The sequence below is a fragment of the Myotis yumanensis genome, unplaced genomic scaffold (genome assembly GCF_028538775.1).
Source record: "Myotis yumanensis isolate MYYU_CA2020_CCGP unplaced genomic scaffold, mMyoYum1.0.hap1 SCAF_3, whole genome shotgun sequence".
In the NCBI taxonomy this organism is placed as follows: domain Eukaryota; kingdom Metazoa; phylum Chordata; class Mammalia; order Chiroptera; family Vespertilionidae; genus Myotis; species Myotis yumanensis.
The window spans coordinates 98,775,572-98,789,503 of record NW_027223754.1 but is presented as its reverse complement, the minus strand read 5'-3'; the positions used below and the strand labels follow the sequence as shown (position 1 = coordinate 98,789,503).

Genomic DNA, 13,932 nt, shown 5'->3' with positions numbered 1-13,932 from the left:
AATTAGCATATGCCCTCCTTATTGGCTGTGGGCACCACCATCTTTGAAGGTAGGTCAGTCAATTAGCATATTCCCTCCTTATTGGCTGTGGGCGCTGCCATCTTTGAGGGCGGGGCAATCAGTTAGTATATTCCCTCCTTACTGGCTGTGGGCACCGCCATCTTTGCGACAGTGTGAGGGTCAATTAGCATATTCTTGCTTTATTGGATAGGATGGTAACCACCCACAAAAATCTTCTAAACAGGACATAAAGCTTAAAAAAAGAGGAAATAAAGAAGTATGGAATACCACCAAACAAAAACACAAAGGAAAAAGAACCAATGGAGGCACAGAGCTACCAGAAAACAAAAGATAAAATGGCCATAGGCAATCCTCAGACATCAATAATTACCCTAAGTGTAAATGGCCTGAATTCACTCATAAAGAGGCACAGAGTAGCTGAATGGATCAAAAAACGAAACCCAACCAAATGCTGCCTACAAGATATACATCTAAGCTGAAAAGACAAAGGTAGATGCAAAGTAAAAGGGTGGAAAATTATTCTCCAAGCAAATTAACATGCACAAAAAAGCAGGTTTAGACATACTTAAATCTGACAAAATAGATTTCAAGATAACAAGAGACAAAGATGGAAACTTTATAATGATAAAGGGAACATTACATCAAGAAAACATAACATCTCTTAATATATATGCACCCAACCAGAGAGCACCGATATATATATAAAACAACTACTTATAGAGCTAAAGGAAGAAAACATCAAAACACAATCATAGTTGGGGAACTTAATACTACATTGACAGTTCTAGATATATCAATCAAACAGAAAATCAATAATAAAATATAAGCCTTAAATGACACATTAGACCAAATAGACATAATTGATATTTATGGAACCTTTCATCCCAGAACATCAGATTACACATTATTCTCCAGTGCACATGGAACATTCTCAAGGATAGACCATATGTTAGGTCACAAAACTCACATCAACAAATTCAAGAAGACTGAAATTATATCAAGCATATTCTATAACCACAATGCCTTGAAGTTAGAAATCAACTGCAAAAGGAAGTAAAGAAACCAACAAATATGTGGAGATTAAACAACATACTACTAAAAAAAAAAATTGACTGGGTCAAATAAGAAATGGAAGAGGAGATCAAGATCAAAAGATATATAGAGACAAAGGAGAATAACAATACAACACATCAAAACATCTGGGATGCAGCAACAGTAGTAATAAGAGGGAAGTTTATATCATTACAGGCCTATCTCAAGAAACAAGAGAAATATCAAGTAAACAACCTAACATCACATCTTAAAGAATTAGAAAAAAAGAACAAAAGCAACCCAAAGTCAGCAGAAGGAAATAATATAAATTAGGGCAGAACTGAATGAAATAGCGAATAAAATAACTATACAAAAAATTAATAAAACAAAGAGCTGGTTCTTTAAAAACATTAATAAAAATTGACAAACCCTGGTTAGACTCACTAAGAAAAAAAGGGAAAAGACCCATGTAAACAAAATCTGAAATGAAAGTGAAGACTTCCCCACAGACATCACAGATATAAAAAGGATTATATTAGAAAATTAAGAAAGATTATGTCACCAAATTCAATAAAACAGAAGAAATGGATAAGTTCCTAAAATATATAACCTTCCTAGACTAAATTATGAGGAATTAGAAAACCTAAATAGACCAATCAGCAGTGAGGAAATTGAAACAATCATCAAAAACCTCCCAAAAAAAGAACATTCCAGGACCAAATAGCCAAATGTTCAAAGATTTAAAACTTATCCTTCTCAAAAAACTGAAGAAGAGGCAATATTTCTTAACACATTTTATGAGGCCAATATAACCCTGATACCAAAACCTGGCAAAGATAACACAAAGAAAGAAAACTACAGACCAATATCTAGGATTAATACAGATACAAAAATCTTCAACAAAATACTAGGAAATCAAATACATAAAAAACATAATACAACACGATTTAGTAGGATTTATTCCAGGTGCATAAGGAGGGTTCAACAGACACAAATCAATCAATGTAATACACCATATTAACAAAAGAAAGGATAAAAATCCTATGATTTTATCAATAGGTACACAAAAAAAAGCATCTGAAAAGACACAACATACATTTATGATTTAAACACTCAAAATAGGAATAGAAGGAAAGTATCTCGAACTAATAAAGGTCATATGTGATAACCCGTCAGCTAATATCATACTCAATGGTGAAAAACTGAAAGCTTTTCCTCCAAGATCAGGAACAAGATAAGGATGTCCACTCTCACCACTCTCATTCAACATAATGCTGGGAGTCCTAGCCAGAGCAATAAGGCAAGAGAAAGAAATAAAAGGCATCCAAATAGGGAAGGAAGAAGTAAAACTGTCACTCTTTTCGAAAGATTTGATTCTATATATAGAAAAACCTAAAGACTCCTCCAAAAACTATTAGAAACAACAAACAAATACAGTCAAGTTGCAGGATACAAAAGCAATATGCAAAAATCCATTGCCTTCCTAACAACAAAACATCAGAAAAAAGAAATGTAAAAAACAACAACAAAAAAACCTTCCTTTTGCAACTAAAATCAAAGAATAAAAATACCTGGAAATAAACTTAACAAAGAACATGAAAGACCTATATACTGACAATTATTAAAAGAGATTGAAAAAGACACAACAAAATGGGAAAATATCACATGTTCTTGGATTGGAAGAATCAATATAGTTAAAATGGCCTTATTACCCAAAGCAACATAGAGATTTAATGCAATCATCATCAAAATCCCAATGTCATTTTTTAAAGAAATAGAACAAGAAATCATCAGATTTGTATGGAACCATAAAAGACCCCAAAGAGCAAAAACAATCCTGAGAAAAAAAGAGCAAAGCTGGAGGTATCACACTAAGTTCAAATTATACTACAGAGCTATGATAATCAAAACAGCATGGTATTGGCAGAGATCACAGATCAATGGAACAGAATAGAGAATCCAGCTATAAAACCACATGTATGTGAACAGATAATTATTGATCAGAAACACACAATGGAGTAAAGTTAGTCTCTTCAATAAATGATGCTGAAAAAACTGAAAAGGCACATGCAAAGGAATGAAACAGGATTACAGTTTGTCCCCAGGTACAAAACTTAATTCAAAATGGATCAAAGACCTACATTTAAGACCTGAAACAATAAGGTATATTGAAGAAAATATAGGTACCAAACTTATGGACCTTGGTGGTAGAGAACATTTACTAACTTGACCCCAAAGGCAAGGGAAGTAAAGGCAAAAATAAATGAATGGGACTGTATAAAATTAAAAAAGCTTCTGAACTGCGAAAGAAATGACAACAAACAAACAAACAAACAAAAAATCAAAACAAAGGGGCAGCCAACCAGGTGGGAGATGATATTTCCAAACAATAGCTTTAACAAAAGTTTCATTTCTAATAAAGAACTCATAAAACTCAACACCAAACAAAACAACCCAGTAAAAAGTGGGCAGAAAACCTGAAAATACACCTCTGCCAAGAAGACACATGAACAGTCAATAGATACATGAAAAGATGTTCAACCTCACTAGCCATTAAGAAAATGCAAATCAAAACTACAATGAGATACCACCTCACATCTGTTAGAGCAACCATTATCAACAAGACAAGCAATAACAAGTGTTGGTAAGGTTGTGGAAAAAAGGGTTGGGAATGTAGACTGGTAGAGCCACTATGGAAAACAGTCTGGCAGTTCCTCAAAAAACTAAGAATAAAGTTATCATATAACCCAGCAATCCCTCTTCTGGATATCTACCCCCAAAACTGGAAATTTGCAAAGATATATGCACCCCTATGTTCACTACAGCATTATTCACAGTGGCCAAGACATGGAGACAACCAAAGTGTCCTTTGATAGAGGATTGGATAAAGAAGATGTTGTACCCATACACAAGAGACTACTACTCAGCTCTAAGGAAGGATAAAATACTGCCATTTGCAACAACATGGATGGACCCTGAGAATATTATGCTAAGTATAATATGTCAGTCAGAAAAAGTTAAGAACTATATGACTCCACTCTTATGTAGGATATAAAACTGAAACTTGTGAGCACAAACAGCAGTGTGGTGGTTGCCAGAGGGAAGTGGGTGGGGGGACAAGGGAATCCTAATATATGGTGACAGGAGAAGATTTGACTTTGGATGGTGGGCTCATGGTACAATATACAGATCTTACCACACCTGAAACCTATTTGGTCATGTCAACCAATGTCACCCTAATAAATTTACTTAAAAAAGGGGAAAAATAATGATAAAGTTAAAAGTAAAAAAAAGTCAAAAGCAACAGAAACTGTGCAGACTTCTGAGAAGGTTAGGTTATGAGTTTTATTTGTGGCATTTTGAGTTTGAGATATTTTACACATGGTTTGGGTATAGGAGCTTAAATAGAAGGCAGCTAGTGGAAAGCTTTGGGAGTTGTCAACTTAGATAACAAGACCATGAACCTAGAAACAAATTAAAATAAAAGCCAAGACCTGGCCAGTTTGACTCAGTGAACAGGGCATCGGGCTGAGGACTGAAGGGTCCCTAATTGATTTTGGTCAAGGGCACATGTCTAGGTTGCAGGCTCGATCTCCAGTTAGGAATATGCATGAGACAGCCAAACAATGATTTTCTCTCATTATTGATGTTTCTATCGGTGTCTCCCTCTCCCTTCCTCTCTGAAATCAATAAAAAGATATTTAAAAAAAATAAAAGGCAATATAACCCCAATACTAAATTAACCACAACCTCCTAATGATGCCCTGTTAATTTTTTTTTTTTATAGATTCCACTCACTGCACATAATGGTCATCACATCTAGGAGAAAGGAAGGAAAGAGCCTAAATAACTGGGAGACTCAGTATTATACCCACTTTTTCATTAAAAATATTCTGAAGTTTTGAGATTAAATCATAAATATTTAGGCATATGACAATATTCCTTATAAAAACAAATAATACTAATTTTCTTTTTAAACTGTATGATTACCATAAAATTAAAATAAAGAAATTTACTTATTTTCAAAAGAATTTTAATGACATAGAGAAGTTAAAAGAAATTAATACTATTCCATAATAAAATAACAATACCTTCTGTAACAAGATATGATTGGAATATTGAATGACAGATGACATACATATGCAAACTAGAGGAAAATGAAGGCAAGAAGTGCATTAAAGATTATGTGTTGTAAACTAAAACAGCACAAAGTAACATAGCACTAAAATAGATTTCACTAAATTTAAAGGAAACATTTTATTGAAGAATTATTGTAGAAAAATAATTACTTATGAAAAACACTCTAAATTACATAAGTACTATAAACTTTATTATTAGATAGCCTCTGTACAGATTTCTTGGAATAAAAATGACTTGCCTAACAAAGAAGAGAGAACAATTTGAACATCACATTAAAATGTCCCTATGTTTCAGGCAAAATGCTTACTGTACTTTATTTTTCACTCTTTACAAATTAATTTGCTCAGTTAATTCAATGTAAGTTATATTTTACCCTCATTAAATCTCACTACACAAATTATTAAATTTTCTCCTCTAATAATAGTATCACAATACTTCAAAGGCACTTTTGTGTCTCTTTCATGGGAAAGAATATTTTCATTACTAACTTAGTAATCTTCACAAAACAGGCAAACCAAGAAATATGCATACTAAGGAGTGACAGATGTACATTTCTGAAAACTATAAAAAAGTAATATGATTTGATAGGTATATGTTCAAAAATATTTAAAACCTTTTGGAAACTGAAATAGTAATTATCTTCTATATATATGAGCAACAACCTCCACAGGAAAGACAACCATTAAAAATAAGTATTTATCTCACTTATTTTGCTTACTGAAAGCAATCATATTTCATTTTTTATATCTGTTGGTCTAAAATTAGATAATCAAATTTTGACATTATGTACATACTAGGCACTTTTCCTTAACAAGAATTAAGGAAATATAGCCAGAAGAAAGATTTTTATGTCATTGTGAAGTTTAAGAAAAAATCTGTATTAGGTAGTTAGACACTGAAATGTTGAAATTTTCAGGTAATTTTGTTGGTTTGCATATAACTAGTTCTAATTAGGACTTTACTATGAAACCTTCAATTATTAAGGGGGCTACTTAATTATTAAGGAGGCTATAAAGTTCAAGATAATTACTGTAATAACTGGTTAGCAAGATATTTTGGGGGGGAGAAATCTTGATTTAAGTTCACTAACCAAATTAATGAGCCATTAATATTCATATTACCAGAGTATTCTCAATGATAGCATTATTAACATCAATGTGTTAAGGGATTCTCTAAGTTATTTTTTTTTCAGAGAGTAGAAGGCAGGGAGGGGTTAGAAAGAGAGAAAAACATCCATGTGAGACACATCCATTGGTTGCTTCCTACAAGTACCTCAAGTGGGGACTGGGAGTAAACCCACAACCCAGGTACACATCCTTAACTGGGAATGAAACCCAATACCCTTCAGTGCACAGGCCAATCTTCTAACCACTGGGAAAAACCGGCTAGGGCAAATCTTTTTATACATTATATTCTGTCAGGCAGTCTATTAAACTACATGTCTCATAATAAAAATAAAACAACAAAAAAACCTTTTCTGAGAAAAATATTTATATACTTCTGATTATTTAAGTTATCACTTGAAATTCATTTTGGTTTATATAATTTATCAGAGGTAAAATAGCATTAAAATAAGTTTTAGTACTACAAGATTGTATCACATCAATAGACTTACCAATATTTACTGAGGAAGGAAAGAAAACTCATCAAATGCCTACTATATACCAGGAACTCTGACACTTTACATATACTATCTTATTTAAATGCATACTACAATAAAGTAAAGTTGGTATTATTAAAATCATTCCACAGCTGGCAAAACTGATTCTCAGTGTTGTCTGTAGTGGTTTCCAATGAAGGCTCTCGAGTCAGTCTTTCAGGAATAGTTCCCTGGTTCTAATCTACCACTTGGGTCTCTGGGACCTTGAGCAAGCTACTTAATTTTTCCCTCCCTCATCAGCAAAACAGAATTAGAAAAGACAATATAATTACAAACAGTGACTGGCACATAGTGAGTTATCAATAAACACCATGCGCTGCTACTACTACTACTACTACACACCCTCAGACATTACCATCTCCTAAGATCAGATAGTACATAATAAAACATCAGTTTGTCTTAATCTGTATTACACCTAAAGAAGATCTGCTCATCACATCACACTGTCTCTAATGAAAACTACTCTTTTCATATGTTTTTTGTCTGTCATGTTAATCCTCACCTGAGGAAGATTTTAGATAGAGTGGAAAGAAGAGAAGGAGGAAGGGAGGAGAGAGGGAGGGAGGGGGGAGGAAGGGAGGGAGGGAGGGATGGAGGGGGAAAAAGAGAGGGGGGAGAGAGAGAGAGAGAGAGAGAAAGAGAGAGAGAGAGAGAGGAGAGACACATCTATGTGAGAGAGACACATTGAATGATTGCCTCCAGGATACACTCCAACTGGAGCCAGGTATGGAAGCTACAACCGAGGTACCTGCCCTTGACCAGGAATCAAACCCACAACCCTATGCTCTAACCACTGAGTAACACTGTCCAGGGCTTCATATATTTTTAACTGCTTACCATAAAAAGCCTATTTATACCTTGAGTCAAAAAACGTATTTTTTCAAAGTAAGTTCTTAAGTCACACAATGAGGAAGATTTATTCTATTTTGTATCATCCATAGAATTTAATAACATACATTCTTAAAAAGAAGGGGTGTAGGCCAAATTTAAGAATATGTCATTTGGCCCTGACCAGTTTGGCTCAATGGATAGAGCGTCAGCCTGCGGACTGAAGGGTCCCAGGTTCGATTCTGGTCAAGGGCATGTACCTTGGTTGTGGGCACATCCCCAGTAGGGGGTGTGCAGGAGGCAGCTGATCATATTTCTAACTCTCTATCCCTCTCCCTTCCTCTCTGTAAAAAATCAATAAAATATATTTTTTAAAAAAAGAATATGGCATTTGTATTCAATGTGTATGATAATCCAAATCAAAGGAAAATGAAATTTCTAATATACTGAGTCACTCTTAGACACAAAATACAGACGATATGATTATTTCAAGATTAGAGTTAAACTTCTTGAGATAATTTATTAATCTGCTCATTATTTTGTTTATTTATTTTTTATATTTTATTGATTTTTTACAGGGAGGAAGGGAGAGGGATAGAGTTAGAAACATCGATGAGAGAGAAACATCGATCAGCTGCCTCCTGCACACCCCCTACTGGGGATGGGCCAGCAAACAAGGTACATGCCCTTGACCAGAAATGATCCTGGGACACTTCAGTCCGCAGGCCAATGTTCTATCCACTAAGCCAGTGGTCGGCAAACTGCAGCTCGCGAGCCACATGCGGCTCTTTGGACCCTTGAGTGTGGCTCTTCCACAAAATACCACGTGCGGGCACGCACGTACAGTGGGATTGAAACTTCATGGCCCAGGCGCAGAAGTCGGTTTTCGGCCTGGGCGAGTCTATTTTGAAGAAGTGGCATTAGAAGAAGTGGGAGGTGTCGGTCGGTGGGGCAATGGGAAATGTGGCGCAGGCGTATTTATTAAATGTCTAGTGAAAGGCAATTTGCATAGTTACTGCTCTCAATATTCACTTGACTGAGAAAGATCAACCAGTACAATATAAAATACTACTAGTCCCCAAGGAATGATAAAACATCCAAATAGCTTTGGTCACTTGGGCAGTATTACTCAAGTGATTGATCATGCTGATTGAGAATCATTATGAACAGGATAAAATCACAACTGTGACTACATATTGGCCTCATTTACTTACTAAAAACAGATTACATCAACAATATTGTATGTGTTGCCACATGTTAGTTAACTCAGTTCAAGAGTATTTATCTACTCCTTTGTTGGTTAGTTATTTTATGCCATGCTAATGGCTAGCTACATGTTAAAATAAGAGTCTGTAGAAAATATTGTATCTAAAGATGTAGAGTAAGAGGATAGCTATACAAAATCCAAAAACCAACTAAAGAAAATCATCTTAAGCCAGTCCAAGCTTTGTTTGACCTGGTGTATTTTGTTTGACTCTGTTCAAAACTTGAGTTAATGCCCAGCCAGCATGGCACAGTGGCAGGTCATGGCTTGATTCCTGGTCAGGGCACATACCTGGGTTGCAGGCACCATCCCCAGTGGGGGGGGGGGGGGGGGAGCGGGGGCATGCAGGAGGCAGCTGATCGATGATTGATGTTTCTATCTCTCTCTCCCTCTCTCTTCCTCTCTGAAGTCAATAAAGATATATATATATAGAGAGAGAGATAGATATATAGATATATAGATATATATTTAAAAACTTGAGTTAAAGTCCTCAATTTTAAGCCACTCTATCTAAAAAATGGATAGAATCATTCAAAAGAAGTTTTGATCATTACAACTAAAATTCAAAATAAAAGTACTACTTAAATAAGTAGAAAGAAGTTCAAATATAAAACAATATGGCCCCTATAATAACAACTAATTCTTGAGAGATAATATATAATCTTTTAAATATAAAACCACAGTATTTTAGATAATCTTGTAGATCCCCTAGCCCACACTCATAATAACAAAACCATCATGTACTGAGTGATTAGTATTTTAAGCTATATATTTTATCGAATTTAAGCTACATAATCCAGTAAACTACTAATACCCCTATCTTATAATGGTGGGAACGGAAGCACAAAAAAAGGTAATAACACACTCAGCGTTACACTAATAATAAATAGTAAACTTCAGATTTGAACCCAAGTCTGGCACACATATAACAGCTATAGTACGAAGCCTTTATGATAAAACAAGCCACAAAAATTCTCTTAACAAATAAAGCCTACTTTTAAAGGCTCCAGGAAATAAGATTATTCTTTCAATAAATTATTTTAATCCTAAGCCCTTTATATCCAGTAAAAGTCATCAAAGTTTATAATAATGGCACAGTAGTGCCAATAAAGGTTAAGTCTTATTGAAAAAGAAAAAAATTATTAAAAATGACTACTGAGTGGAGGAAAGTACATGGGACCTAAAATGCTTCAAATTGAAACACAGAAGGCAAATAACTTATTTTAGAGATTTGCTCAATTTCTCCAAAATGTGATTAAGAATTAGGTAATATTGTAATTTTGGGCATGTATTTCATTTGTGAACAAATTTTCAAAAAAAAATAGAGTCTATTGAATTTTATCTGGAAGATTTAAAAACTTCAAATAGATTTTCATTCCCACACAATTTTTTTATGCTGACTAAAAATAAAATATAGGCTATTTCAAGGTCTCATTCATAAATATGGATTTATTATTTTCCCAGAAAACATGAAATTCTAATAATGCTTACCCTATCCTATAGATAAGACTCTGTGTTCTTCAAATAGAGAGAGAAATTCCATTTAACAACTTGCATATAACATTTAAAACCCAAAGCCCATATTACTGATGTACACACGTCTATAATGTTCACTTCAAAACTTTAAATGACAAAAGATTATATTACTGATGCACACAACTGTCCACAAATAAGTGAACCTCAGACATCAAGGGCTTTTAACACAATTAACAAAAAATAGTAATTATGTTTCATCTGGTAAGAATTCAAAAAAGCACAGGGTAGCTTGGAATTGTGTATGTATTATTATTAAAAAGGAGAGTGATACCTGTATGTTTTCTATTGGCTATAAACTAAGAACATACATATCATTGAAAAAGCTTAAGTTATTTATTACAGAGAAAATTTAAAATGAATTATATAAAGTAACTTGAAACAAACAAATCAAAATGAAAATCATAATGCTGAACCTTTACACTGTCTTTTATCCCCATAATAAAATAAATACAATTTAAATACCAAAATATAATGTAAAAACTAAAATGAGTTTTAATGACAGGCAATAAAAAAAAACTCATGTGTGTTAGATGAATGAACCAGATAAACTGTTGAGTATAATTTTAGCACTAAGATTTTATAATAGCTATTCATAAAGATGTAAGTTATTGTGGATAATTTTAGTTATAACATTTCAAACTGCATAATCTTCCTAATATTTCTTTTTCAAGCAAAATAATTCCATTTCAGGTTAAAATAACTATAGACTTAATATTAATTTCATAAGGAATATTAAAATTACACATGGAGTTTTCTACTGGCTACCTCATCTTCAACTTTTTTTTCATAGCGCTTAACAAGTTTTTAATTACTGATCATAATGTGTACTGGATTACTTAGATAATAAAGATAAAACATTTTTAATTGAAATTCAGGACTGGAATTTAAAGTTTTATTTTTCAAAAATGCTGATCTGCCTCCCAAAGAAATTATTTAAAACCTCATACAAAAGTGGTATGATAACAGGACATGACCTCAGGATTCCATGTCACTTCAAAACTTCAATCTTTATACTGTACTGATATGAAAGAAAGCATGACCTATGAACAGGAGCTGAATTTTATAAAGGTACAGATAATATCTGTATTTACATTTATACACACAGGGACAATATTAATAGCAATAATACAACAGAATTTTGTTAATAGCTAGATTAGATAATAACTATGAGAAAGTCATGTTATATTTCAGTGGACTTTAAATTTTCCCATCTTTGCTTCATTCACTAGTTTTTTTCATCAATTCAAAATTGAAGGATTTTATGTGCATACTAATGAAGCATTCCTACATTACTTTTGAAGTAGAAATTAATGTTTGCCTATAAAACTTTCCCCTTAAATTCTCTAAACATAGCAATGTACACAGCCAAAATAGCTGTTAAAATTCACATTTAACTTCTTACATATATGATTCTAAGATATGATTAAATCAGAGTTTTATGCATGAGATATTATTAATAAAAAGGAGGGAAGCTACAAAAACAGAAATAAACCTACTTAGAAGATATTGAATTTTTATAGACACAGATATGCCACTGGTTAGATTTGGGCTCTCAAACATGAACTATATATAAAGAAAAGCTAATGTCTGTGCTACTCTTATGATAACAGCATTATAAAATAATACCAGTATTTAAATTATGTAACTGTTATTAAATATTATTCTTAAAAATAAACTTTACCTTAATAATTTTATTTAACCTGACAGGATTTCTCATGGACAATCCAACCTATGAGTATTTGCAAAGGATAATGTTGAGAGTAATATTTTTCCTCAACTGCATAATGTAATCACTATGTTTCGTCTGGTAAGAATTTTTTATTTATAATGAAGGAAGTCACTCTTCTTTAGGGTTAAATATGTATCTGCCTTACTCCTAAAAAACTTTTATTCAAACTCTAAGAATAAAACCCAAATATTATAATATATTTATACAATACCAAGTATACCAGGTGTAATCTAAGTAAGTAAAAAATATAAGAAATTACACATTAAAAAAAAACTTACCAGACAGTTGTTTCCACTTGACTGTCATTGAGCTGTCGATTGTCCAGTTGGGCAAAAAGTGGGAAAAGCACTTGAATCCCTCCAATTGAATGAATTGCACTATGAATTGAATGTGTTACTATAGCTTTCACATCCTACATTCAGAAAACAAAAATGTTGATAACATTTCTGAAGCATAATATTATCACTATTTCCTTGTTCCAAATAACTTCAAATACAACTAAATAACATTAGCTAGACATTTTAAAAACTTTCAATTATACAATTTTTGATGCTGATATAAAATAGAAATTTGAAATCTAAGTTGAGAGATTTTTTACACTAAAAATATGAAGTTATAAATTAAGAGATTTTTATAATAAGAAATACTGTTAATGGATTTAAAGATTCTCAAGGAATTTTATGTTAGGAAGATATACACTACTGTTATTAAACCAAAGTATATTTTTATATTAACAACATCTGTTCAGTTAACCAACTGATTTTATTTCAAAGGCTATAGAAGATACGAGATCAGAAATGACAGATATCCTACTAAGGAGACAAGTCCAAGGTAAAGTATATTGCCCAAAAAAAGTAAGAAGGAAATAAATGTCATTCAAAGAACTAGAAAACCAAAAAGAAAAACAAAGAGTAGTTGTAGATTTATAGATGAACAATGTTTAATATGTAAAATAAAAATACTGTTAACCAGGATGAGAACATGAAAACTAAGTTACTATTCACCCACCTGGAGCATTAAAGCATGTGGGGAATGCACAAAAATTGATGCGTTTTCCTTTGGTGAGGATTCCAGGCATAGTTGAGCATCAGTGGCCTTGGCATTATACGTAAATGCAATACTAGTTGCAAGTTTTCCATCATATAGAACCTGTTTATGATGTTCTGCCAAATGAATATCACTCTCAGATTTAAACTTGAAGGTGCTCTGAAAAAATAAAACTAAGTTAAATACTCATTTAAAAGGCAATACACAATAAAACCCTAAAGTTTTAAAGAACAGAAACATTTAAGGTAAAATACTTGTTGTGACCCTTCCACGCATTAATCAATGGTATTATATTATTCTGTTATTCTCACTTCAGTTCTGTAAGAGTTAAATTTTATTACGCTAATAAACACATCTTCATTTTCTTATTCTTATTGTTTTTACTATAAACTGTTTTTATTAGAAAACATAAAACCAGATGATATTAAATGTAAGTACAATTTTACTTTAATACTCTATAACATAAATTTTTCTTGTTATTACTTTCAAGTGTACACACACACACACACACACACACACACAGTGGCTGGCACATGAATAACTTCTATGCAAGTTTATCAACATATTGAATACCAATGTTACTCCACAAAAGCCTAATTAATACCAAACAAGAAATTCATGTTACCACCTGTTGGAATGGCTATTATCAAAAAGACAAATAAGAACAAGTGTAGG

The 13,932-nt window shown here is 32.7% G+C and overlaps 1 protein-coding gene across 5 annotated transcripts in view; it reads right to left on the bottom strand.

The window, feature by feature from the left end:
* Positions 1-13,932, bottom strand: part of NBEA (neurobeachin) — a 975,192-nt gene that overhangs the window by 804,276 nt on the left and 156,984 nt on the right. For all 5 annotated transcript variants that reach the window (XM_070409180.1, XM_070409183.1, XM_070409179.1 and 2 more), the window contains 2 exons: positions 13,219-13,416; positions 12,489-12,622 (listed from right to left, as the gene is read on the bottom strand). In XM_070409180.1, the coding sequence (XP_070265281.1) occupies positions 12,489-12,622; positions 13,219-13,416 (332 nt within the window). The remainder of the gene's footprint in view (positions 1-12,488; positions 12,623-13,218; positions 13,417-13,932) is intronic.